General features: G+C 44.3%; 3 protein-coding genes across 5 annotated transcripts; 2 read left to right on the top strand and 1 right to left on the bottom strand.

Moving 5' to 3' along the window:
* Positions 1-270: 270 nt before the first annotated feature.
* Positions 271-14,421, top strand: LOC133008794 (ras association domain-containing protein 8). 2 transcript variants are annotated; one of them, XM_061076111.1, is made up of 6 exons: positions 271-552; positions 6,503-6,704; positions 8,510-9,303; positions 9,509-9,706; positions 10,474-10,612; positions 12,509-14,421. In XM_061076111.1, exons 2-6 carry the CDS (start codon positions 6,602-6,604, stop codon positions 12,622-12,624), a joined length of 1,350 nt encoding a protein of 449 aa, XP_060932094.1. In that variant the 5' UTR covers positions 271-552; positions 6,503-6,601; the 3' UTR covers positions 12,625-14,421. The 2 variants fall into 2 exon arrangements, with proteins under 2 accessions (XP_060932094.1, XP_060932093.1); XM_061076110.1 differs by having other exon boundaries at positions 8,510-9,309.
* Positions 14,422-15,937: 1,516 nt separating this feature from the next.
* Positions 15,938-19,673, bottom strand: bhlhe41 (basic helix-loop-helix family, member e41). Of its 2 annotated transcripts, none has more exons than XM_061077039.1 (5): positions 19,399-19,673; positions 19,228-19,294; positions 19,001-19,111; positions 18,779-18,890; positions 15,938-18,463 (listed from the first exon to the last, which is right to left on the bottom strand). In XM_061077039.1, exons 1-5 carry the CDS (start codon positions 19,458-19,460, stop codon positions 17,517-17,519), a joined length of 1,299 nt encoding a protein of 432 aa, XP_060933022.1. In that variant the 5' UTR covers positions 19,461-19,673; the 3' UTR covers positions 15,938-17,516. The 2 variants fall into 2 exon arrangements, with proteins under 2 accessions (XP_060933022.1, XP_060933024.1); XM_061077041.1 differs by having other exon boundaries at positions 19,001-19,108.
* A 1,926-nt stretch (positions 19,674-21,599) lies between these two features.
* Positions 21,600-26,902, top strand: sspn (sarcospan (Kras oncogene-associated gene)). Its single transcript, XM_061077042.1, has 3 exons — positions 21,600-21,989; positions 23,630-23,716; positions 25,936-26,902. Exons 1-3 carry the CDS (start codon positions 21,765-21,767, stop codon positions 26,293-26,295), a joined length of 672 nt encoding a protein of 223 aa, XP_060933025.1. The 5' UTR covers positions 21,600-21,764; the 3' UTR covers positions 26,296-26,902.
* The last annotated feature ends 933 nt before the right edge of the window (positions 26,903-27,835 follow it).

Raw genomic sequence — 27,835 nt, 5'->3', positions numbered from 1 at the left:
AAAAGATGATTGTGAACAGCTACATAAAAAAAAGTCACATCAGGAGGAGAAACAGACTTGAGTAGGAAGTCTTGCAGTGTGAACGCAGCTCTGTGGGAGTATCTAATGGAGGGAGGTGTTTAAATGTCCTGGAGGTGTAGGAGTTGTCTTCGGGCTGTAGGTGGCCCCTCGGCCCCTCGGCCCCTCCGCCCCAGCAGAGTGCATTGCAGCTTTAAAACAGTCCACAATGCCTTGCGGTGTCCCACTTCCAATGCACGGTATTTACCAGCAGGAGGATTGAAACAGGGGAGAGGGGCAATTTCCGCAGCGACCGCAAAACACCGGACGGACCCAAAGTTTCGGACCATAACACAGCAGTCGTCTGTGTGTCGGTCACGTCCGCAGCCTCGAGTCGTGCGTCGCCTTCTCCGTCGTCCCGCAGCGAAACGTTACTTTGTCGCAGTTGCTCTGAAGTGATTCACCGGATTTGACGTCTTTCACCTCCGGTTTTCCCTTCGTGAACTTCTCCCGGGATAAGGAGCCCTGAGCCGGCCCGGGTCCTGCGCAGTGGAGGTGAGATAAGAGCGGATATAACGGTTTTGGGTATAACGGTGATGGCTGGATGTGGAGGACGCGTCGTATAGTTGTGACGCCGGATAACGGAACACATTTCTGTAGTAGAATAGTTCTCCTGCCTCCGGGAGACCACTACAGCTAATTATCGCCATTTCTCCAACCTGGTCCTCCTCCACAGCAACTCTGAGGCGTTGGTGCCTTTTAGTACTAAAGCTGTTACTGGAAAACACCACTGAGGAAGGTCTTCTAGGATGTTTAGTGGCTAATATTGTTTTTTAAAGTGTGTCCTCATCTGCTACCTGGCTCAATAAAACCATAATTATCGAAATGTAATTTTTCCTTGATAACAATACTCAAAAGTTCCATATACATCGATATATTGTTTGTCGATTGAACAGCAAAGTAAGGAGGTAAAACACATAGCTGATCTTCCTCAGATTTGGAAAATGTTTAGCCAAGCGTTTGTCATTCTCTGTCCATGAAAAAGAGTCTTCAAACTTTAAAGAAACCATAATTTATCGTGCTAATTATCGATATTGATTGATTTTAATGTTACTTATATGTGTAACTTTTTGGGCCGTATCGCCCAGCCCTTTATTGACCTCACAAAGGCATTGGTTTATTCCGCCTTATAATAACTTAGTAGGAAAATATTTACTTTAACGTTTAGTTAAATTGTTATTATTCCCCACATAACTGTGTCTCTCCAGATTGAGCCTCTTCTGTAAACACTACAACCTCCCATCTCCCATCTTCTGAAATGTTTATATTTATCACCACTTGTGACAGTCATTATTTTCAAAAGTCAGCCACAGTTATTTCTATCCATAACTTCTTCTCTAACATACACCAGGTGTAGCAGAACCAGCCTGTGGAGTAGCTGCATTCAGTCAAAACGCTGCTTCTGTCTTACAGCCTTATGCTTTGTGATCTACGAGGATTGCTTTATTTTGGTAATGGAATCCTGTAATTCAGTGGTCTTTGGTGTGTTTACTGGTGTCAAAGCACCATGAAGACCAGGCTGCTAACTAAACTTTCACAGACTGGAAAAATAGGTTTAAAAAAGAAAAGTTTTGCCACTTTACTCATGAGTCTTCTGTTACAGCTGCCGTTGTTTAAACCATTTTCGCTCCATATAAATGCTTATACGTTGGAGTGTGATTCAGCTACAAATGGTGTTTTACAAACCGCTGGAACATGTAAACTGAAGCCTCGGAGGCCTCTTATTTTTTGTTGTTGCCCCGCTGTGCCCCAGTGCAGGAGCCTGCTGCCTATGCCCTGCTGGCTCTTCAAAGCTGGATAGAGAGCAGGGAACATGGCAAGGGAACAAAGGCGGCATTATAGCTGGCTGAACGTGCCGTCCAGATGTTCGAGATCCTGCCAGCGCTGACCTCCCAAATAGGGGAATAGGGGAGGCTGCTCCAGCGCCTAATAGTTTAATATCAGCCAGGCAGAGAGAGAGGGAGAGAGGGGGAGGCTTGCTTCGGGGCAGGGGCCACTGGAGCACTCTCGGGAGCTGTGGGTTTTGTGTATAGCGTGACTGGAAGTGGGTTTAATTCCAAACACCCCAGCCTACAGATTGGTGCACCAGCAAAAAATTAGGAGTTGGAGCTAAAATTCTGCAGAGGTTCTGGCCAATGCTAGCACCTCTTTATCAAAATGTTGTGGTTTCTTTGGCTCTGTCTGTAATTGGGCTCCCACTCACTGTTCTCAAAAAACCTGAGTAGCAAAAAAGGTGAGTCTTTCATCCTCTCTGAAATGTACAATGCCCCCTTCAACTGCATCTAAGTGCATATTTATCTTTATTGCAGCCATTACGTCTCGTAAAAGAGAAAACAAATGGAAACCCGTTGGAATCTTGGGTTCATCTTTTTAGTTCTTCAGAACCAGGAGCTGGATCTTGCTCATTTCCTTTATCCAGAATATTGCATTGAACACACTTTATCTCGGCTTCAGTTCGTTGAAGTGTCACTGTGTAGCTGTGACATGGTGCATAGCAGAGATCACAGAGTGGACAGACCCATATAGCTTTCTTATCTCTTAGTCAGGGCCGGTTGCATTCTCACAGCCCAGGAATGCATACCCGGGACGTTATCAGTTTCCACTCTCCAGGATCAAGGCCCATCTCTGGCAGCAGTCTTTCTCTGTCATGTTCTGTTGTGTTTATATTTACAAAGAGTATTGTGTGCGGGCCCGGCTGGCATGTTGACGATGAGGGACTACTTTATCTTGTTCCCTCTGTAAGACTTTCAACCAAGGGGCTGCGATCCTTACAGCGTGTTGTGCAATAGTGGCACCACTGTTGCCAGCCAAATATACCTGATGACTCAGGGATTAGTCTGGGCCGGTAGCTCTTGATGACAATCTGAAGGAGCTGAGTTGGAGGGAAAAAAAAGATTTATCCAATTTGTTCCAACCAAGTTACCACCAGTTCCTCCAAAGTAAACCAGTGTCTGTCTCTGGCTGCTCACAGAAATCTACTTCACAACAGATCTGTTACCAATTACAGCAGCGTATAAATTGCTAGTAATTACATGTTTCTCTACAGGGAGTGCAATTTGAATTAAAGTTTGGTTAGCAATAGGGAAAGGAGGTTTAAAGACTAACAGACTGCTGTTTCTCCAGTCTTTAAGAAGTATCCCATTGTCTTTAATTAAAAGCAGTGTGGTGGAGATTTGCATGTCAGAATCGTATAATAGATTAGTTATAATTCTTCATTAGCTAACTGGGTATAAATTCCTTCCGACTCACAATGAGTAAACCACCGTGCTGCATGAAATGGATGTGTTGTTTTCCCCCCCTCTAGTGAACAATGGTCAACAAGTCGGCCGGGAACCAGAGGGTAATGGCATCTGTTCAGGGTGGCAGTACTTGTGGAACATTAGTGATTGGTGATTTCCTGTGAGATCATTTTTCTCAGTTTTGTTCAGCTACTGCCCCACAGCGAGCTCTCCTGAGTAAAACGCACTCTTGGTTTTGTTTTGAACGTAACAAACGCCCATTTTGTTTTCCCCCTTGTTCAGCAAACTGCTCAACTGCACGATACACTGGTCAGTTTAGGATTCCTGACTGTAAATCCACCAAAAGAAGCCTTTGTTTTTGAAAGCTCCTACATTAAAGACTCCTCAGTTTGTCTTAGAGGGTTCTGCAGTGCGTTGGTCATGTTGGAGCCCCCACAGTAGCATATGGTAGGTTGTGTTTCTACACCAGCAGCCAGTTGAAGTCTTTTCCCTGCCAGCTCAGTGGGCTCATGTAGGCCTGGAGAATTGTCCCCAGCAGCCGGGTGTGCAGCAGGCAGGCTCACACACCTCGCTGCTCCGACGGGGGGGATGCATCTCGAGTCAACCCCGCTCAACCGACTGAAACAAATGAATGCGGGGGCTGAAATCATCTCGTGTCGCGAGGTTTTACTGCAGGAGTTGATCATCTCTCAACTGAGCTTAAGTGGAATTCACAGGAATTTAAGCCCTCCTCTCGCCTCATGAAATGCTCCTCTGGCACAAGACGAGCTGCACAAATCAGGAAGCGGGCATCTCCCCAGGCTGTGGCTTTGACAGGCCAGAGGAATGGAGCTCGCAGGGCTCAGGATGGCACTCTGCCCCACGCCGCTGTGCCTGTATCATAAGTCAGGTTTTTCTGGGTTAATGTTAATGGAAGAGACCTTGGATAAGCCTGTTTGTTTTGTCTCTGCTGCACATGAAATGTTCTGCTGTGGCTGAGCACTCTCTTTTTTATTGTTTGTGCATTTTGATAAAAATTAAAGTTTCATGACCATTCCCAATGCACAGAAACTCATGTAGTGCTCTGTGTTTATCCATTTGGACGCGATGACATTAGTCTTTACAAGTGTTGTAAAGCACAAGTAGTATTTATTTTTCTTCTTCCGCCTCCAGAGTATCCAAATGTTCTCTCTGGCTAAATCCCCTGTGCCTGCTTTGCATCAAGACTTCTCATCCCCATTACTTCCTCATCCGCCCCAGAAAAAAGGGTTAAACAAAATGGTGACAGGGTTTTGGGTCACTGCAGAAAATTCTTGCTTGGTGCCGTGCCTGAGTGTCTGACTACTTTCCTGTTCCTCTCCATCCTCCATTCTTAACGCCATTTAAGGTCAGTCTGAATGAAGGACAAAAGCACTTTCCAACCAGCTGTGAATACGCCAAGAATAGAGTGATCAAGAGTCTGGCCGCCGAAAAAAGTGACACTTTGCAAACTCACAGACTGTGCGTACTGGATTGATACAAAATGTGTGCTCTTGAAACATATCTGGATAGTGGCAAGTATTCCAACATTTGCTGTCGTCGTTTCTCAAAAGTCAGGATTTGTTCCACCTTTTGCTTTTTGCACTGTTAATCAGAACAAGTGACTTTTATGTCAGCTTGGGAACGGAGGACTTGTGATTGACCTTTTAAAAAGTAAAGGATTAATTGATCGAGTAAAACAATCGACTGAATGACTACAATAATCAATCATTAAAATAATCGTTAGCTGCAGCTCTGGTGGTCTCTCTCTCTCTCTCTCTCTCTCGCTACAGATGTTACCTCGCAGCACTGCCTAATGTCTTAACCACATTTGGAGAAGCAGTGGGTTGTGGGTAGGACTGCCTGGTGACTTAGAGTGTGGAGAGAACCCGTGGGCCAGGGGAGGGGTAATTAGTGGGGGGTTGGCGAACAAAAGGACCTTTTGACTCAGCGGTGTAGGTGAAGTGAAGGTTAGATCCAAGGAGACTGATACGGATCTGGAGAGATGCCACTCATTCTCTTCCTGTCCTTCAAGAACGTTTCGAAGGATCTGCTGCTTTTAATGGATTTTCTGTAAGCTCTCGCTGGTTAACCTTCAGATTTTGAGATGTGCTTTCTAAGTCCGAAACAAGCTTCATGTCATGAGGTTCCATTTCTCATGTTCATAATAGTACTTTTTTTTTTTTTAATAACAGTTTAAATGATGCATTTATCATCTGTTTGCTACTAAGCCTGAATGAAATTGATTCATGTAATTGTCGATGGCCTGGCTTAGGTTATACCATTGGAAAAACAAAAACATACAGAGAATGAATGCCAAAGAGCTTCTTTTATTATCTAGATTGAGAGTCACAACTGAAAAAGAAAATACAAATGTATTAATCTAGGAATACATTTCAATTACTTGAATCTGAAGTGTTGTATATGGTACACGTCGCCATTTAACTTGCAGGACAGCGTGAAATGTTTCCAAGTTGCTGACATTTTAGCTTTGTCTGATTAATGCTACTCTTCATCACTATAAGAACAGTACTTGCCAGTGGCAGTGCAACCTAGCTGCTGTTTTGGAGCGGACAGGAAGACTAGATGCCTGGGGAAATTGCAGTTTTATCTGGGTGAAACCAGTATACTTTAAAGACACGGTATTGGATCGATACAAAGATTTGTGAACTTGCTGATGCCAAACCCAACAGCTTCAATGCTGGCATCGGTATCAGAACATCTCCTGACACTCTCTTTCCTTCTTTTTTTACATTACTTGACATGTTCTGCCTTCTCTGTTTCCCTCTCTCTTCCTGTCCTTGTCTTCCTGCTCTGTCTTCGCTGCCTCTATCTAACTCTTTATACAAAAGCAGGAACTGGGCTTGGAAATGTGTCTGCGCACACTCATCTTGCACCCCCAACAGACATGTACCTATTCATAGAGAAGAACAAAACAACAGCGTTATGGCCAGCTGGTCTTGGCAGGCCTGTCTATTCATTCTCAACTGGGCAACCCTCACCTTACCTAAGCTGTTGCTAAAATAGCCTGACTGCACCTTGTAGTTTCTGCTTATTTGACCACTTGTGTTAGCCAGTATAACCAAAAGGCAGAAGTGTTTGTACATCTAGTAGGACTTTTATCCTTAAAGCCGACTGAGCATCATAACTCTGGCAGTGAACACATCCTGACTCACCGTTTCCTGTTTTCCCTTTTGTTTCCTCCCCAGTGAAATACCTAGAGCGGTTTCAACTTCCCTGCACCGCTGGAGCCTTCAATAATGTCGGGGCCAACACATCACAACCGGCCTCCTCGCTTCTGACCCAACATGGAGCTCAAGGTCTGGGTGGATGGAGTCCAGAGGGTCGTCTGTGGGGTCACTGAGGCAACCACGTGCCAGGAAGTGGTGATCGCTCTGGCCCAGGCTATAGGTTTGAAAAAAAACACACACACACTTAAGATTAAAGCTGCCGTTACACCTTTAACTGCACCATCTTGGTCTTAATGAATCAAGCTACTCCATCATAGAAAAATCTCCTGTGTCATGTTTCCAGCTTACATACAGAATTTTATATGAATCAATCATCAGAATTCATAAAGGACTCAACTGCTATTTAAATAGGTGGTGTTACCTTGTGAGCTTTGGGTTGTAAACAGTATCATGAACATATGCGTCCAATGGTTGTATAGTTCAGATGAAATTGTTAGGTAATGCGTCAGATTTTAGTGTGATCTACGCTTCATTGGGAACAGTATTAATTGAACAGAATGATTCTTAATCAGGTGCCACTTGTCACAGAGTTACTATTGTTGTTAAAGAATAGAGATATTGTTTAGTTACAAGATGCTGCATTTCAAGTAAAGCAGAAAGCGTTTTCACTCAGTGAATGTGTGCAGTGCAGTGTAGCTCTTTTTACCCCAAAATACATCTGATGATTTATTTGTTAGTCACATTCATTGCATGTCCGTGGAGAAAACTTCCCCAAACGTTCTTCACACTTGGAAAATCCAAACATAACAAAACAATGGAATCATCAACCCACAACTGTCATCTGGGTTTGCAGCTCTCCAAAAAGCCTTTTGTTAAGTGAGAAGAAGTCGTCATGAAGCACATAAAGAAGGAGCCTCATGCCTACATGTTCATCTCCTGCTGAGATTCAGTGGATCTAGTCGGAGGCTTTATTGGTTCTCTAATCAACCCCCCCCTTTCCCATATGGTTCCTCCAGGAACGGGGGCACTTGAGCAGACTTTATTGACATCACTTCCCACAAAGCGCGGGGTAGAAGGAGGGAAAGTCTGACTCATCGCTCTGTGTCCTGCCAAACTGAGAATGCAGCACTTCTGAGTCCCGTCCTCTACCTTCACAATATATTAAACCATATACACGATAATAAGTCAACGTTGATTACACATCACTTCAAGTGTTGTGTATAGGTTATGAACACTGAATCATATGTGATGTAAAGATGTTTCTCTTAGTGCTCAAGCCACTACAGAGAAATACTGTTACACCAACCAACCTATAGATCTATACAGTTCTTTTACTCGTATTGTTCTACTTTGTACTCTGCGTTTTGCTCTCCTCACTTATAAAACTGCTGCAAGCCGATTTCAGAAACCACAATTTCAACTTTCAAGTGGAAAAATTATGAAACATTACACCAATGGGGATGATGCTATTCCTCTGTCTGCTGAATATTTAAGCAGACAGTTGTGTGCCAAACAGAGACTGTATGGACGACATTTCTCCTTTTCCTCCCACTATCCAGAAACAAAGCCAAAATATCTCATCTTATTTGGAGCCCCTCCAAATAAACAGTGTTGGGGGGTTTTGGTGATACACGCACTCAAACAGTCGTGAGTCAGACTCTGAGCTGTCATCATGATGTTACACCCTCTTTTAATAGCACCAAATAACTAATGACATAAGATATACATCAGGGTAATGAGAACTAGTTAAACCAGAAACAATCTATGAGCAAAGTCTATTTGACGTTTACTTTATAGTTTGTTCCATGTCCAATCTCCCAACATGGAGGAGGCAGGATTTTTGACGTTGACCACACACAGCCACTAGGGGGCGATCAAGACACTTTGGCTTTTCTTTTGGGGGGCCATCATGCCTTCCATCTTACAGTCTATGTTTCCAACATGTTAGTTCCGTAAGCTGGTAGTGTATTATAGCTGTGTTTCTATGTCTTTGACTTTCATAACCATCTATTGTGATGTCTACAGGTCGCACTGGGAGATACACTCTGGTAGAGAAATGGCGAGACACGGAGCGCCACCTCGCCCCTCATGAGAGCCCTGTGGCCTCTCTGAACACTTGGGGCCAGTATGCTGGCGATGTCCAGCTGATCCTGCACCGCACTGGCCCCTCCCTTACTGAGAGACCCCCCTCTGAAGGGCCCTCTTTCAGGGGACCTGAACGCGGGCTGCACCGGCAGAGCCTCCCTCCCCTAGCAAAGCTTCGTTATCCCAACGACCGCTCCCTCCGGCGCCGCGAGCCGCGCCGCAAGTCTCTCACGTTCACCGGTGCACCCAGAGGACTGAGGGAGATACTGAGCGGGGGTCGCATCGGGGAGGCCGAGGCCAAAAGGAGACTTCTCCTCGGAAACAGTGGGAATCACCACCATGGAGGTACGGCCATCGGGACTGCATCTCCCAGCCTGTGGGCCTGTCGCATGGAAGATCTGGTCAGACTGGTCGGTCTACAGAGAGAGACCCTCAACGTGCTGGAGAATAAGCTGGAGGCCTATGAGAGTGAGCTGCAGTCCTGGGCTGAAGCGAGAGGGGTGCGAGGTGGAGTGTGCATTGGAGACCTAGGTGCAGGAGGAGGCCTGATGGAGGAGATCCTGAGGCTGGAGAAGCACCTGAGGAAGACTGAGGTGGAGATGGAGGAGGAGGAGTTCTGGGCCACTGAGCTGCAGATTGAGCTGGAGAGTGAGAGGCAGCTGGAAGAAAGACTGCAGGAGCTCCGAGGACGCCTGCAGGGCTGTGAACACGACATTGAAGAAAAGCTGTCAATGGTACAGGTGTGCTATATCTGGGATAAAAACATGTTTTTGTGTTGAAAGATTTGGATAGAACAAGTTGAAAGATATAACCAGCCAAGAAATAAAGAATAGTTGTTTCATTACTTCATAGTTGCCTTATTATTACCAGATGTTCTAATAACATCTGTGTATTGTCATAGTTCTTCTTTTTCATGAACTGTTTTTGTTGTTCCATCAGGGTGTGGAGGCCGGTCTGGAGGAGGAGCGGCTGCAGAGGGAGCGGCAGGAGACCCAGTGGGTTAGTGAGGCAGAGGCTCGGGCTCAGGTCCTCAAGGTTAAAACAGAGCTGAAAGCCCAGGAGAGACAGGCTGTGCAGCTGGAGAGTAGCTGCAGAGCCGTGGACAGGTCCCTTGGACAAAGCAGTAAAAAACTGCAGGTGAGCACTTAAACACCTATTTTCACTACCAGAGATTTCAAATGAGTGCTGCAGGGTGTTACAGTGATTAGACAGATCATCCTTCAAGAAGATGCCTTTTAAAGGTTTCATATACACTATTCATTGCCAAGATCGGTGTTGCACAGAGCTTCATAAACACACAACCAGAAGCAAAACAGATTGAACTCACACTATCTTTAAGAGACCTTACAATAAACAGTCCATCTAGGTGGTTGCTGTGCAGACTAGTCAAATAGATCTATCAAATCTCATCTGCTGGTTGATGTTCCTGTCGTGTCTGAGCCTCTGTGTGAGACACTTCATTTACTTGTTAGTATGGCTAGCACTTTTAGCTGTGTGTAGCCCATAGGTTTAAACATCACTGTGGGCAGGTGACGAATGAGTTCTGAAAGGGTTAGGGTTAGGGGTTAGGGTTAGGGTTAGGGTTAGGGTTAGTAAAGCACTGTCACAGTGTGGAAAAGGGTGTCCACATGTGTGTTATCCTTACATCACTACCATCTGTCTTTATAACATGAATGTGCACCAGACCAGCAACCAAAACAAAGAACATGGCTGCTCCGATCACAAACACAGGGTGTGACATCATTCTCTGCTCAGGACTCCATTGCTCTGCTTTACCTTCACATGTTGGCTGCTGTATTATATATATAACCTCAGTTTCTTGTCACCTGTGCCTGTAGAGGTCGGACTCAAGCTGCTGTTAATGATTTACAGTTTTCTGAATGATTGTGATTGTTTCATTGAAGGACATGCATCACGATCTGGAGCAACTCACCAAGGAGCTGAGGCAAGTTAACCTGCAGCAGTTCATCAAGCAGACAGGCACCAAAGTCACGGTGCTGCCAGCCGAGCCCAGCGAGGATGAAAGTAGCCACATCACTCTAGGTATGCATAATGAAGATTTTTTTCATTCTCAAAAACCACGCACATAAAAACCTTGCATGTGATACGAATGTGCTCTTTGTGCACACGTGGTCCTTCAAGCCGGAGGCTATGATGAACGCATGTTCAACTATCCCTGTGTGATCGCAACTGCAGAACTCTCGCTAGCAACTCGACTTTTTAGACTTTGGAGGAGGAGACAGGGACTTACAGCTCATTTGATCAGTCACTTTCAACATCCTGACAGACTAAGATGCAATTTTTAAGAATCATATTGACAGTTACACTTCTGTTTTTGGATCCTTTAAATGTACGTTATGGATATCTTGAATGTCTGAATTGCTTTGGCTGCAGTTCATCGAGGTGACAAATAGTCATTTTCAATTAAATGGCAGTTTGACTGTGCATTAGTGAAATAATTGGTTTCCATCTAGAAACGTGTTATTTTTCTACCTTATGTCTTGATAGACTGCTGAGAGGAAATGACTTAGCTGTGTGTGTGTGTGTGTTAGAGAGAAAGAGAGAGAGAGAGAGAGAAAGAGAGAGAGCAAGAGATTGTGATAGATAAAGTGAGGAGGGGGCAATGAAGTATTATATTAGTTTTTACCCACTCCAGTGTCAGTTATAGTCTCCATGCCAACAGCTGCCAGGATACAGGCGGACCTGGCGTCATTCATTCACTGTACTCTCTCCTCCTCACTCCGCCCATCACACTGTGTCTCTGTCACATGTTTCTGTGATGGCATTATAGGACCAAAGCTCTGTCGTCCCACAGGAGAACAGCAAAGAGCAGTCACAATGCAACAGGGGCTCACCACATTAAATTGACTAGCTGCTTATATAGTTTAAGGGGAAATTAGATAAGTGCATTATGTTAGGTAACAAGGGAAGTAACCACCAATTTGAAAATTAAGCCCTCCCAGCAAAGAGGTGCGTATCCACTCTTGCAAAGCAAAGTTTATAGGCTGAAAAATAAATATACAAACTTACAAATAAATGTGCACTCACAGAAATAAATGTACGAATCCAAATGCAAAATACCAAACCCAAATACGAGCACAAGCATTAGGTTTAAGCTCTACTATAGAGTACTAATGAATTATTTAGTATTCCGCATTCCCTCTGCATTAATGAGCAAGTAAATGCAGTAAATGGGATTTCATGTTTGACCTAAACTTGATTGAACAATTTTACTCCACTGTAGTCGTTAATTAACTGGGTGGCTGTGTGAAACAGTGGAAGGTAACCTGATATGATTTTTGGCTCAAATCCTTAACACAACAGTTAACAGTCTTAATCAAACTTAAATATTTGACCTCTCCCAAGAGATTTTCTTTCTGCGTGACATGCACTCCATTGTTGCATTATCAAACTTCATGGTAATGGTTTCCAATTATGAAAAGTAATGAGATGAGTCTTCATGTCCTTCTAGTAACCTTCTACTTCATGTGTGTAAAATCTTTTGTGTTGCGCCATAAACCCATTGCAGCTGCTGATTCCCTGCACGGCTCAGCAGTGGCCCCTGGTGGCAAAGATATCACATAGCACAAACATGAAATCTATTTTGTTGCCAGGGAAGTTATTGGTACTTTTTAGGAATGTAAATAAACAGGGAACATTTAAAAACAATGTCAATTTTGAAATAAATTTAACAAAAATCTGAGAAAATCACAGGAAAATATGTTAAGCTCAAAGGCTTATTTTTGACTGTAGGTGTAAACATCTCCTGCGTTAAACCAACTTTCTATGTTGTGCCACAATTCCTGCTCAATGTCAGTGTGGATTGGCTCCAGCTCCCGTGTGACCCTCAAAGTGATAAGCGTAGACAACGGATGGATGAACTTACATTCAGTGTATTGTTTTAAATTAATTGTCTGTTGTTCTCTTGTGAAAATGCAGTTCCCCTCACTGGCTCTCTGAAGCGTCCTGGGTCGACCCACACGATGTCTGGTCACCTGCGGGTCCTCCACAACCCTCTCACGTCTGGCCTGAACCCAGAGGGGATCTACGTGTGAGGCCGCTCTGATTGGAAGGGAACGCATCTCGTTTCCCTTCCGGAGCCCCTCCCCAACCCCTGAACCCATCAATATGTGGAAGTCGTATAGTACAGGATACCTCAGTAGCACACTACTATGCACTGTTGTTTCAATCACCTGGAGGCAGCCGTGACTGTAAAGACTCAGATGGTAGAAGAATGATGTCGATCATGGAATGGAACTCATTTAGCACTTAGTGATGAGCCGTCAGAAGTTCGAGCATGAAGAATAAAAATGTTCAGATGTCTCTGAACATGTCAGGACTTTCTAAACATCAGGCTGATGTGGACTTTATTCATGGACATATCCACTCCAAGTACTTTTACTCTCACTTTAGTACCTGCTGAATGATTTGTAATGTTTTCTCACAAGCATCATGATTGAGAACTGTTGCCTTTTGAACAATATTCTTGGTATGTGAATCTATGACCTCTATATCTTTAAAATCATGTTATCTCTGCAGTAAATGCATTTTACCTGGGTCTTATATAAGTAAAGAGAACTCGTCCTGTGTCTGTAGGAAAAGTGTCTAGATTTGATCGTTTTGCATATGAGAATCTATCCCTGTAGCTCGGACTGTCTGTTCATGTTAAAACTATGCACAAATAGTTACTAGTTTTGTTACTGAAGAATGTTCCCGTCTGCGTGTACCAAAATGATCGCTTACTGTAAATGTTTTCTTACTTTCTATCATTATTAAGTGAATGATTATATTTTATTACGAAGCAGAATGCAGTGCCCTCAATCCCGCATTATGCACAAGCTGCATAATGAAGCAGTATTAATTATCCTTTTGAGCTGTTTTTGTCTTTTCTTGTTGTTGTTACACAGATTATTTTTGCCAAATGTATTGTGCTTGTTTTTTCCGTGTGAGGATTGGTGGCCAAAGATTAGCAGGTCTTGTTGCATGATTGTCATGTTATTATAGCCATACGAGGACGTGCAGAGCAGCCACAGTGTAATTAATCCGTGTGGTGAATCTAAAAACGCAGGCATGTAATAATAACACAACGGATCGCTACAGATACAGTGTGTGTTTGTGTGTGTGTGTGTGTATGGAGTCAGAGTAGCCAAGATTAGAAGCCCCTCTTAGGTTGTAGTTCAGCTACTAATCACATCAAAGTGCCTTATATTCTCAGTAGGTGTATTGAAGAGTTATACAGTAGAGCTTTAGCGGACACATTGAAGTAATGCTCGTAGTCAGTTAAGCTAAAAAATGTTTGATAGTTGCATTAGTGCCACGTCGCCGCACAGACGAAAGAGGAGAACTATAGTGACCTTGTGTCTGTCAGTATTCTGTAAAGATGTCAATGGAAAGAACATAAATGAGAGTACTTTCCACTTTGCTACTGTATTACCATGACACCATGTGCTGTTGTTTGGATCGGCGTTGTCCACCAGGAGTAAAAAAAGTTGACGTGAAAGCGAGGGGAGGGGAAAAAAATAAAACCTTAGTCTTTGCTTCTCAGTTGAAGGAGAGACACATTTTAAGATTCTTATCCACGATAGTCTATATTTTCAGGTGGATTTACCCTTTAAGAAACCACTTGTGTGCATTTGTTCCACCGAGGGGGATGAGACATACGTAGCTGTGGTCGCTGTTTACAACTGTATATGTTCAAGAGAACTCTTAAAAGATGTTGACTGTACATAACCTGTTTTTATTTTTTATTGTTTTCCTGCCTTAATATACTGCAACATGTTGACAGATGTACGGCTGTGTCTGGCTGCTGATATGACTTGGATTGCATGTTTCAATAAACCATCCGACAGATATTATATGTGTCACAAATGGTGTCAATGATTTACTGAGTGTTGGGCTTGTAGGTGTAAATTTTGAATTAATTACCTCCACCAGGAAATTTGTGTTTTTCATTTAGTTGTATTTATTATTTAGCAGGATTATGCCAAAACTTCTCAACTGATTTCCATGAAATTCTGAGGAGGGGGGGGAGTACAACCCAAGGAAGAGCCCATCAAAAATCCATGTGGATACGGATCAGGGGGCATATTTCGACATTTGCTTTAATTTCTCAGAGAATAATTTATGGATCTTGGTGAAAGCTACCAGGTAAGGGACTGATATTTTATGAGTGCGTGCTATTCAGTCCAGATTCAAATAATAATCCTGATCAAATGAATTTCAAAGTGGTTTTATAAAGGATCTATCAAGCCCTGATGGAGGTATAAAGTCTATTGAGTGCCATTCTAATTGTGCCTTGAATAAAAATTTAAAAAAAAAAAAAAAACACTAACCACTTTTGAAACTAACACTTTGGTAGCACTAAGATGGCACTTATCAACAGCACTTTGTAGTTTTGCTTTATTTCGAAGAAATTGTACTGTCTTGATTCTTGTTGTTCTGGGTTGGTTCCCTCGGGGTTGAATGCACTAATTGTAAGTCGCTTTGGATAAAAGCGTCAGCTAAATGAAATGTAATGTAATGTAATGTACTGTGTTGTACAGTTTGGGCTCTGAATGATCTCCTGTCCTTTCACCAGTAGATGGCGACATTTGCTCAGTAATTGAAGAGGCAAGGGACACAACATGGCTGGGAGAGAGTGAGAGGAAAACAACTTTTTGAAGAGGAATATTGTCGGCGTATAAAAAACATACAGTATTCAAGCAGTAAGTTAACCTTACTTCATATGAGGTTTTATACGAGGAAGGTTCCTGATAAATTAAAAACAAACAATGCACTTGTTGAAGTTTTCAGAGCTCTGGTGGAATAACTTGGGCTCAGAAAGAAAACTTGATTTTAAAAGTTTATAGAAACGAGGTCTTGTTCCATCACTACACTGGGAATCAACTGGAAAAAGAGCTGAACCTTAAGGCAACATGCACACTCCTCTCAAGCTTTGAAATACATAAACTGGGACTCATTTTGCACGTCTTTAATATCACCACGAAGGCGAGATGTCATTATTCATGAGGATTAAAATAATATCGCAGTTTGTGACAGTTTAATGGTGACAACAAAAGAGTGGATTTGAGTCTGCCTGAAGCTTCTGACTGGTTTGGAGGAGGCCTCTTGTTTTTCATCATGAGGGTAATCTCACTTCATCATCCTTTTATCACATGACATTTGCTAAAAGCCGTGGCTTACTGTACATTCCCCCACCGTGACCTGTCAGCTGATTAAGTGTTGCATTTCATCTACTTGACTTCCAGGAATGTTTTTCTGTGAATACTGTACTTCTGCTTTAGGAAAAAAACACTGAGCTGACCCCCGTCACCTAAAAGTAGCATAGGAAGTCCAAACTGTGTGTTAAACAAGAAGAGGCCTGCAGAGTTTGGTTTTGATGTTTATTTTACAACTCATCAGCAATAATTTAGAACAGCATATGTGTAAAGCATTAACGAAATGTGCAACAGTTGCTCAGTTATATATCTTTTTTTTTTTTTTTAAATCCATAGACTTCTACAACATTGACATAGACATGTATACTTTATGGTATATTCACACAAAAAAATAACTATTTACAGACGCACATGCCACTTCATAGAACAGTTGATAACAGATTTGAGGCAAAAACAGCTGAAGAAAAACTACAAAAGCAACGTCATGTATGCAAAATAGCATGAAAATCATCTGTTCATTCTGTCACGTGTGGAAAAAATAGCTGATGACACAACAACTGCAGGAATTAATCTCTTAGAAAATAGACTGAGATAAAGTTAAAGTTCTTAAAACAGCAAGAATCATGGCTGAGGGTCCCAGGACCCCAGCTTCTCTCCTGTCTTAGTCAAATATATGAAAAGAGAGGTTTTACAGAGTGGTAGCATACAACACAGAGGATGGAGACGCCTGGCGTGTGATGGGCTTTTCATTTCGGATCAACATTCGAGTCAATGTTTTATTAAAAAAACTTCTTTACTCCAAGAAATCATCACAAAGCATCTGGTCACTCTGCTCCCTCTTTTCAAATCGAAATTATGATTATTTTTGGGAATTTTTTATTTCAAGACAACTCAACACAATGAAAATGTTCAAAGAGAAATACAGTGATTGACTTTGAGAAGGATGAGCTGACTGTTCAAGGGGGGGTGGGGGGGTCAAAGCGGGGGAAAAAGTGCACTTTACATCTCAAAGAGTAAAGATCATCTTACATTCAATATCAAAGATGCCTAAGGTACTACATCCTACAATGTTTCCTGGAGGTCACAGGTCACGGCACCTCTGTGCAGAAAATGCCTCAGTCTGGGGATTTACAACATGTTGCTCTTTTATGATGTTTCTTTAAAGTGAAGATAACCAGAATATCCAGCACCTCTCCATTAATCTCATTATTATCAATAAGCAACTATTAAAGTATATCTGTGTGTGTGTTGTGTTCCACTAAGACTATCCCCGTGCAAACTTTGGGATGAGGTCCTGTCAGCTTCCCGGGGCACTTCTTTATTTCATAGGCCCGTTTAGTGCACATTTTACACGTGAATGAATCACACCGTATTCCAGGTAATAGTATTTACAGTCAGAGTCAGCCAGGCTCTTAATAACCTTGGCAGAGGTCAGTTGTAACTTCATACATCCAAAAAAAGACTCGCTGATTGGGAGACTGCGCTGGGCACTGTCCAAGTATTCAAAGTTTTGGCACCAATGCTGCCGTTTCAAAATATTTTTTTTATGAAAGAGGATAAAAAACTAACTCCAGCACAACCCAGTCGTGTGCTAGTGTCAATCATTGTCGATGATCATTCTAACATGAGTGCAAAAGGCACACGCCGTCACAACTGTCCCCTTCTCCAAGATCTTGGACACAAGGAACTCTTCAGTGACACCTCGTTTTTTTTTAAAGTAGCCAAATTCTTTCGGTTTTTACGCGATACATACATGTCTCAGCAGGACGCACAGAGGGAACAGGGACAGATTAGCTCATCGGACAAGCGGGGAACTGGTCCCGAGTGCTGGGCTTGCTCTCCTGGAACGCGTCACCTGCCTCCCCCTCCCCGTCGTCACTGGCGAGGCTCTCCTCCTGCTCGTCAGGTGAGCTTGCCTCCGGGTCGTGGGACTCCTCTCCGTCCGGGGACAGGCACTCCTGGGCCTGATCGGAGCCGGCAAAGTGCGCAGAGAAGCCGGGGAACGAGGCCGCAGCAGCCGCGGCCGCAGCAGCCGACGCGTGGGCCGGGTACAGCCACGGGAACGGGGACGCCAGGGCCGCTGCTGCCGCTGCTGGGTACATGTACTTCTCAATGTTGCTTTTGTCGAACAAAGGCATGTAAGAGGCCGCGGCCGAGGGGTTGATGAAGTAAAAAGGCATGCAGATCGGTGTCTGCTGTCCCACACTGCTTATTCCCATCAGAGAGTTCATGAGCGCCAGGTCCGGCCTGGAGGCGTCCGCGCCCCCCAGCGTGCCCCCCAGCGCGCTCCCGGACCAGCTCATCTTCGGCTTCTTGGCCGCGTGCTCGTCTCCAAACTCCTGCTTGATCTTCACAGCCTTTGGCCCCTGAGCCTTGTTGCGCGCACAGTCCTTATCTTTGCCATCTCCCTTCTCGGCCTCGCCCCCGTATCCACTGTCCGTGTCCGTGTCGTTCTCGGTTAGCTCCCCGCCCTGGGTCCTCTGGATGACCGGGACGCAGTTGGCTTGGCTGTCGGCTCTCGGCCCCTCCTGTGGGTCCCCCCCGGCTGCCGGGATCTGGTGCTGGACCTGGGCCAGAACCTTGTGGAGGTGTCCGAGGAGCTGCGCGCACCGCTGCTCCCTCGCCGTCCAGTTCTCGAACTGGCTCAGGTACTGCAGGACCTCCTTGGCACAGGCCTGGAACCCGGAGTGGAACGCGTCCAGGTCCGAGTGCATGGAGGATTTCATCGACCGGTCCCCTGCGAGACAGATCAGAGATTAACAGAGCATCGTTCTGTAAAGTGGAAGCTCATCAAAAGTCAATGACGAGACGAGGCACGTCTGTGTGTCTGCATACAAACAAGTAAACACGTCCTCGATCGCATGCGTAAATCTAAGGAGTTTTATCCAAACAAATGTACATTTGCATAATGCATATTACATTATCTGTGATTCCAAATACTTAACATGGATTCATAGATTTAAATTTAATCTCACAACTTTGTTCATGCAACCCAATGAACCCACGTAACCGGTTCTCTTACATAACAATCGTCAATAAATGTTCCTCTCACCATTCTGCAGAGCGATGATCTTCTGGTGCTGCTGCTCAGTCACAGCAGTCAGTGCGTTGAGGTGTTTCAGTGTTAACTCCAGGACGACAGCTTTCTCCAGGTGCCCGAGCGTCTGTGGAGGGGAAAACAAAAACATGCAGCTGTGTGTTCACCAGGATTTTGTTGTCATAATAGAACAGGATCCATACGCAAGGTCGTATAAAAAAAGTTTGGTGAGCTCACCGACAGCTTCAGATGCTCGGGTAACAAATCCTTCAGCTGCCCGATACATTCGTTGATTCGGTCTCTCCTCTTCTTCTCTATCAACCGGTGTGGTAACTTGTACGCGTCCTGCTGGTGGGGGAAAACACAACCGTTTACTGGTTTAAAAGCAGAAATATTAAAAACCAAAAGTTATTGTATGCGACACGCGGATTGTGCGTAAAAAGTGGATTGTGCGTAATTCTCACCTTCCCTCCATCCTCTCGTTTTATTCCTCTTTTGGATTTGCACATGTAGATCGAGGGGTAATCCACCCTGAATAAAGAGCAAAGCGTCCCGTTAGTCTCCACACCGCCATCACAGTTTACCAGAGGTAGTTTGACAAGAGTTGTTTTTGCCCAAAAAAGCGACTCACTCACCCCAAGAAATCTGCGTGCTCCATGAACTGTCTGTCCTGTAAATGCGGTATTCTTTCATCCATCACTTCTCTGCTGCTGCTGCTAAAGCTGCTGCTGTTTATCCTTCCCGAGCTTCTTCTTCTTCTTCCTCTTCTGCGGGAAACTGCTTATCCACAATGGAGAGGGGGGGACATATGCACAGTGCGTGTCCTCCGGTGGAGCTGCTCCTCAGACTGATCTGTCTCTGGTTCCCTGAGCTGCCACTTTGCAAAGCCGTAGTGCTTGTGGTGAGAGCGCAAGCGCGCCTCCGGTTGGGGGAACAAGCTTCCGACTCACGTGCAAGCCTGCACCAGCACAAAGTCCGGTAATTAGAGCTTCTCTCTCTCTCTCTCTCTCTCTCTCTCTCTCTCTCTCTCTCTCTCTCTCTCTCTCTCTCTCTCTCTCTCTCTCTCTCTCTCTCGTTGTGTGTGTGTTGCAGCCACTGTTCCTATAGCGATGTGGCCCGAGCCACGCTGACCTGCTGGAGGGGAAACGTGATTCGTGCACAGGCGTGAACAGGAGCCGAGCACGAAGAAGATCAGGCTCATAGGTTTAATACTGAGTGTCTAGTGTACCGTTATTAATATACATTTATTTGTCCCAAACACATGCACAGACATGCACAAGCACACTCTTGCAAGGAGGGAAATTTAACCTCTGCTTTTAACCCATCTGGTGCAGGACACACAGAGCAATGAGCAGCCATGTACTGCGCCCTGGGAGCAGATGTTGGGGGAGTAAGGTGCCTTGCTCAGGGGCACTAGACAGGGTAGGGAGAATGCTCTTGGATTTTTGGACAGATCATTCAGGTTCGTCTTTTTGTTGTTTCTCCGTGGAGTCGAACCAGAGACGAACCAGAGACCTTTTCTGCCCATAGTCCAAGTTTCTGCCACTAGTCCTGTTAGTGTCCCCAAACTTTGCAGGAGTGGGACGTGGTGTGAGGGCTGAGAGGAATTACCCAGAGTGGAGGAGTCCACGGGTTAAATGTCCACGTCTCTTAAAATCTGCACACTCTCTCTCCCCCTTGCCATTTTAACATCAGATCTATTTTGGTTTGGCAGCAAATAAAAACTTTCAGCATCCTAATCTTTTCCAAAACCACCCAAAACAATCCTCGTTCTAACGCCTTTGGTGCAAACACAGGGATTAATGGGAAGTAAACACCGTGCGTAAACACGGCGCGACCTCTTTTCCCAAGGTGTGTGCGTGCTGCGTGTGCGCGCCCCTGTGAGTGTGTGTGTGAGTGTGTGTGTGTGTGTGTGTGTGTGTGTGTGTGTGTGTTGTTGCCCGGAGCAGGGAAGGTTTACCCACTCAGAGCTGCGTTGTCAGTAACCATGACTCCGGCCCAGCTGTGTGCGCCAACACGTGCCTCTCGCCTCTTTATTAATCTCAACATGTGCTCTCCCACCTTCATCTCGCTGTCTCTGTCTAACTATGGGGAAATGACGGTGATCATAATAATAATGGTGATTATCACAATTTTCTAATGGAAGGTTTAATGACTCTGGCAGATTTTTTCAGATCCACTAAAATAATTTGAGCAGATTCACCCCCCCCCCAAAATAACCCAAAGTCACTGGTTTGGTGATGTTTTTTTACTGTTCTCACTAATGACAAAAGTCAGCCGGGTCTGGATCTCTCCACCAAACTCTGTATTTACACATTACCAGTGATTTATCAACCTCTCCGGGAAGTTAATCTGATATTAAGTGACACCTGTTACCCTCCTCTGAACATTAAAGTGTTCAAAAACATCCAAATCCGAGCCCCTGTAATGCCCTCACATGCCTTATGATCACATTTCTTCTCCCTGTGAGTCATGTGACTCTTTTGGGGCTGGCAGCGTATGGCTCTCTTGTGTAACAGTGCTGACAAAGAGTGATCCAATCACTCCTGATCTCAAATGAAGTGTGACCTCCTCTGCACTGGCTTTTCATTAACTCCTACCTGCTGATGTGGCTCTGCACTTTCCCTTTCTCGTGGTTAAATGTAACTACAAGTGAAACCCTCTCGCTGCCGTGCGTTGGAGTACCCCTTTGTGTCTTCCTCTCCCCCCACGCCTCCTTCCCCTCTCTTGCCTCCCTCCACAGTATGCCGCCTGCTCTATATGTGGCACTAGGGCGGCTCTAGGAATCCAGTCCAAATGTTTTCCATATTAGTTCAGAGCCTTCTCTGTTTCCAAATAGCAACCGGGCCGCGGGCTTATGGTGAGAGGAGGCCTCAGCAGGGAGGGGACGGGGCAGGAGGCAGACGGCAGGCAGACAGGCAGGCTCATCCACCCTAAACACTGCAATAGTTCAAGTTGAGAGGGACGGAGGGGGAAAAGGAGTGAGAAGACAGGAGGAGAAATGGGGCAGAAAGGTTCCACAGAGAAGAAGGAGGCCAGGAAGAGGAGAGATGGAAGTCCAGAGGAGCCAGGACAGAGCAAAAGGTGCAGAGGCTGCTGCTTCCCGCTGCTCGTCGCCCTGCTCCAGCTGCTGCTGGGGGTGGCTGTGGCGGTCGTGGCCTTCCTCATGTCGGCCATCAGTCCCTCGCTCCTGACCCGGGAGACGCCCCACTGGGCTGGGATCATCGTAAGCTCCGTCCTCACGCTCTAACATCGGCCTCTGCATGCACACGTTTGCATGGACACTTCTCTCCACACTGCATGTCAACACAGGCCCAGACCCTCCTCTCACAGTCACTGCTGTTGCCATGTTCTGATAAATCTCATCTGTCACGTTCATGTGACTGCCCACACCTGGATCTCCACTCTGTCTCCGGGGTCCGGCCTGAGCCTCCTGTTGCTGCTGCTGCATGTCCAGTGAATCCTCAACATCTGGGCGGATGAAACAAGCCAGCCAATCCCAGAACGCCCTGTTCTAGCTTGAACTTTGATCAACTAGTATCTAAACACCTTGTTGTTACTTGCAAATGTGTTGCTGTGCTTACTCACATGTCGTCATCACTGTCAGGACACACAGATAAATTACCACACGTATTACCTACGTTATTTTAAGGTTTGAGTTTGACGATGTACACTCTAGTTCCCTTTATATGTAACTTCAACACTGATATTTTTGATTGAGTGACAAAGGAAAAGCAACATTTTTCTCATAAGTCTTCAAATGTTTGGAGTTTTTGTTTAGGTTGATGCACTGAATGATGCTGAAATCAGTTTAACTGTTAAATCTCAGAAGTGGGATGTAACAGCTGAAGAGGGTTAGTGCTGGAAGCAGCTAAACTTTAAACGAAGTCGAAATATCCGTCAATGTCAGAGCCACAAAAGCTGTTAGTTGATGTGTAAGTGAGTGAAAGCAGCTCAAGTGTCACTGGGGGGTGGGGGGGTTAAGTTTCATTCGATTTGAAATTTAATTGGAAAAACCACAGAAAGTTGAAGTGCGCTGACATATCGCATGTATTACATTAAAAGCAAATTAAGTGTCATTTAAAGTATTTAAATGTCAGTTTCGGTCGCAGCTGTAGAGGCAAATCTTTCCGTTGACTAAAAGTGAACAAAGATCAACTGTCTCTGACAAACAACAAGTGACCTCCAGTCTTATTTTGAATCATGAAACATGTAAAACATCATAATGCAGAATTAGATTTAAGATCACATTCCAGAGTTAAAAAAAGAAGAAGAAAAAAAAACGTGGTGTTCCTGTGTGTGGCTCTTCGCCCATCACAGAGGCAATTTCCTCTGTCGAAAAACATCCCTGGACACTAACATCCCGAGTCCGCTGCTCACGAGATCCAGCCCAGTGAAAAACACTGAGGTCATCAGGAACTTTCCAGAGAACCCTGAATACTTACAAACCTGGGAAAAACATTTAAATAAGATGCTGAACGCTAGTCACAAGACTCCAATTGCACTGAAGAGACAGAGTGTGAGTGTGTCTGAGAGAGAGAGAGAGAGAGAGAGAGAGAGAGAGAGAGAGAGAGAGAGAGAGAGAGAGCAATGTAATCAGATGACAGCTTACTGCTGAATCATGCAATATTAAGAGGAAAAAGCCGCGAGAGGTTTTCTACAACAAAAATCCTGTTTCTATAGCAAGAATGCAAACCTGTATATCACATCTACAGCAACACGATGCAGAATATATAAATAGTCATAAATGAATGATTGGATCACATTCCTTGGGATAGTGAGAGGCCACAAAATGACTTAGAACTGTTCCACTAAGAGTGAATCCAACCGAACTATGCTGAATGTTGTCTGCTGTTGTTGTTGCAGCTCTTTTTCGTTTCCATCGCGGGCTTCATCCTCTACTGTGTCACCTACGTCCCCGACGAGAGGACGTCTCTTCAGTTCATTGTCAAGGTGATTCTGCGCACATCCTCTCAACACCCTCTGCAAACAAATGAAAGTAGGTGGGATATGTGATCCAGTGTCACGTATGCAGTCAGACCAGGTTCCTTGAGGATGCACAACAGGACTCTTTGTAACCGGATCAGTGTATTTTTCCATTTTCCTCTGTGACCTTCGCAGAAACAATGTTTTACTCAGTAACGCTGTTGTTGTTAGATCTCTGTTCTCTGAGAACTGCCACTGTCTGAGGCGTGGAGACAGAGAGAGAGAGAGAGAGAGAGAGAGAGAGAGAGAGAGAGAGAGAGAGAGAGAGAGAGAGAGAGAGAGAGAGAGAGAGGAGAGAGAGAGAGAGAGAGATAGAGAGAGAGAGACGGAGGCATTCAACTGCATTCCTGTTTAACAGAGCTCTGCAGGGATTCCTATGAGTGGATTAGTGCATTGATTAATGCGACCGGATTGTACGGCTTAATTAGCTATACAATATATGCAGTTGGAATTTCAAGGCAATTAAAATCAGTCCACTATTGTTTGCCGCTGAGAAGAAGGTCGCTGGAAGCAGCATCCTCCGGTTTCTCTCCTCCTGTGTGGCTCTTGTGTGCATACCGGGTTCAAATATGTACACAGACTGTTTCAAAACAACTCAGAAGCATTGTCTGGAAAGATTTACTGAACGGTCTTAGCAGAGAGAAAATGGTAAAAAGACAACTCTCTGAATCACAAACATTATATTTTAATGTACATCCTCAAATAAGGTATGTTTGAAATTACGGTTGTTTGAAAATATTAATAAATAAATATACTATGTAATAACATATATACAACACTTTCTTTCCCTGTAACTGATATGAAATATCGTATATATATTTATATATATATATATATATATATATATAGAGAGAGAGAGAGAGAGAGAGAGAGAGAGAGAGAGAGATTTTCAGAAATAGAACATATAATTCTGTTGTTCTAGTGATTCTATACTATTCTATTCTATTACTTATTCTTACATTCAACCATTAATATTTAGTTTTTCCTGGAGCAGTTTTTGTTCAACTAAATCTTGTGCTGTTATTGAGTTTTGTCGACTAAAGTTTACCTTTAATGTTTTTGGTCTTATATGTTTTCACTGACATTGTTGTATCAGCATCTAAGTCTTATAAATGTTTATACCAGAGTAGCTGCAGTCAGTCCATCACGTGTTTTAAAACAATTGAGTTTTACTGTATTTTTGTGCTTGACTCAAAGAGCTGAATGAAACCAGGGCTTTAAGATTGTATGGCTTTACAGTCGGACCATTTACTTCAATTGCCCTTGGCTCACTGTTTTCAAGAGGGGAGATACAAGTGGAGTGAGTAGCAAATGTGCTGTAAGTGGAGATATTCCTGAAGTTAAGGGTTACTGTTGTGGCAGATAAGGATCCTGGCTCTCCGGTATCCCCGATCAGCCTGCCCTCCATTGTGTCAAGACACTCAGTTTGTCAAACGGGAGCCCTGTGAGTATCTAAGTGCTCACTGAAAAAGTGCTGCAGCGTCACTATATGAATGTTGATGCCTTTTGCTTTCTTCCCGCTTTGCTGTTTCATTTCCATTTAGTGAATCCCATTATGCTTTACAGCACTTGTTGAGGCGCTCGCTTTACATACGTCTCCCTGTAACCAATTATACCCCAGCTCTCACAGCTGCTCCCAAATGAACATAAATTCCGTTTCAAAGCGTGTACGGCTCATCACTTGCATAATTCCATAAGCAAAACAGAGAACAAAATACACCGGCGAATGAGCGCCGCCGTTATGTAAGTCGTGGATTAAGATGAAGGTTTAGTGTTATTGAGATTGTGCAATTGCATAAACAACACAAAGCCTCCATCACATTTTGCAGCTGTATTTTTAGACCCACTCTGATGCTACACACACTCACGCAGGATGTGCACCGAGGTGGGAAGCCGCTGGAGCTGCAGGGCTGTCTTTGTCTCACTTGTGCTGTGTCTGCTGCGTGCTAAAAGTTGGGCTCCTGCTCCGATGGTCAGACCTTGCCCTGTGGTATTGTGGGTAATCTCTTTGAAATGAACTCACCATAGGCACTGAGCCGTGCATGTCGGTTTCTAAGCCTCAGTTTTGGCTCTCTGGGTTAATCACGAGACAACAGACTGGGGCAGGAGTCAGGTTTCTAGAATAAAAAGGAGTTTTTTTTAAGCTTTCAAGGTTAAATGCACGACCTCATTCTCTCCCTCCTCAGCTCCTCTACTTAATCCTGTGTGTCATCGGCCTGGTGATTTCCGTGCTGGTTATAGCGTTCGCTGGACACCACTACTCACTGACCAGTAGCCTCAGCTGCGAGCAGGTGGGAGGGGACTGCGTGTGCTCCCTGGACCGAGACGACCCAATAGCCCGCAGCTTCGTCTACGAGGCCGCCGGCGACTGTGAGGTGATCAGCGGGACGCTCACGCTCTACTTCCTGATCCAGATCCTGCTGAACGTGGCCCAAGCGCTGGTCTGTGCCGTTGGGGCCTTCATCATGTGGAAGGACCGGTACCAGGTGTTCTTCGCCGGCCTTCAGATCGCCGCTCCCTCCACTCAGCACTGGCAGAGGGTTTAATGTGATGAGGGCAGGGTTGATGGGATGAGTCTAATCAGCCGGTTCAGGATGGAGGGAATCGGCTTCTGGTGTGTGTGTTTACTTTGATAAGTTTATATCAACCTTGAATGGCTTTTTGCACAGATTTTGTATAAGTAAGATTTTTCACTTCCAGCTGCTGATGTTATAAAACTTGTATAGATGAAAAGAAGAAAAACATCTAATCTACTTGGGAAAAGTTAAAGTGATTATTTGTGTTTAAGAACCAATTATGAATTCTTCCCAATGTTTCTAATTATGTTGATGTTGATCTTGGGACATATGACCTATGTATATAATTACAGAACGAGACAACACATGTATTTGCTTTGCACTTCACTCTCAAAATATACATCCAAAAATGTCCTTTGGTTTGAGTTACATTGTTTTAATGATCAGAATTAGCTGCTTCAATGATTGAAACAACAAATTGTGGTTTGCAAACACACAAGGATGCAGCCTCAAGCTTTATTAGTTTATTGCTTTACTACACTGAAGTTTAAACTCTGTATTGCGACTCACTTCCATGTTGTGTATCACAAAAAGAGCAATTATGTGGATTAATTCCACAAATAAACATTTTTATTAAGTTTGCTATCGTGCTCACATAGCTACAAACACAGACAGCTTAGTTAGACACAGTGAGAAGTGATCCTGACAGACTCTCTGCTCCGTGACACTGGATCCGGACTGAGCCGGGCTGTGGCTCGTGAAGGCGGATGCCAGGCCGGGAGCCAGCAGTGACTCAAAACAGCCTGTAGGAGTCAAAAGATTGAAGCCACAAAGGGAGGAGGGGGGAGGGGAGGGCTGGGGGGAGGAAAGGGGGGACTCAGACTGGACGCTGGACCCAACTATCTTCTCTGTGTGTTTACAGCATTTTCACATCTTGGTACAAGCACAAAAAGAATGAAACAAGCACAGAAGTTTAGGGATTAGAGGCCTCGATGTGAGTCACTTTAATGTGCAGATTCAGAGGAGTGTAATTCCTGTGCAGTTTTGAATTTCTAATTTGTCAGTGATGAAAAAAAGTTTGACTGGCTGTTTTATTTCTCGGAGAAGCCAGAAAAGAGCGTATTGTCTGGGAATAAAGAATCCAGTATGTGCATTTCAAGCTGTCAAACGTTTTGTGGTTACAAATACAAATCTTTGATTCAGCTAAATTAAGTTTCCGCATTTTTCTGTTTCGTTACCACAAATATGCAGCTAACGGACAAAAGAAAAATGGAAAAGGGATTTGCTTTGTAGTGAAGACTGAAAACTGAGAGCAGGAAAAAGAATCTGTCTCACACTATGCATCCTCAAGTCTCAGCCAGTTTCCCTAAACATGAGGCCAGCACACTATTGAAAGTGAAGGGAAAACACGAATTGTATCAGAAGTTTATCAGTTTTCCAAATTAAGACAAAATCCAAACCCTTTCCTGAGTAATTTTGAGGTTTTCCCAGGAAATTTTAAATCTATCTTCACAATAACAATCTGGTATATTGAGGAAACTGGTGTCTATGAGTGTGTGAAATTTGGTGC

The sequence above is a fragment of the Limanda limanda genome, chromosome 8, assembly GCF_963576545.1.
Source record: "Limanda limanda chromosome 8, fLimLim1.1, whole genome shotgun sequence".
Taxonomy (NCBI): domain Eukaryota; kingdom Metazoa; phylum Chordata; class Actinopteri; order Pleuronectiformes; family Pleuronectidae; genus Limanda; species Limanda limanda.
Note: the sequence above shows the minus strand (reverse complement) of the source record. Positions and strands in the feature narration are given on the sequence as shown.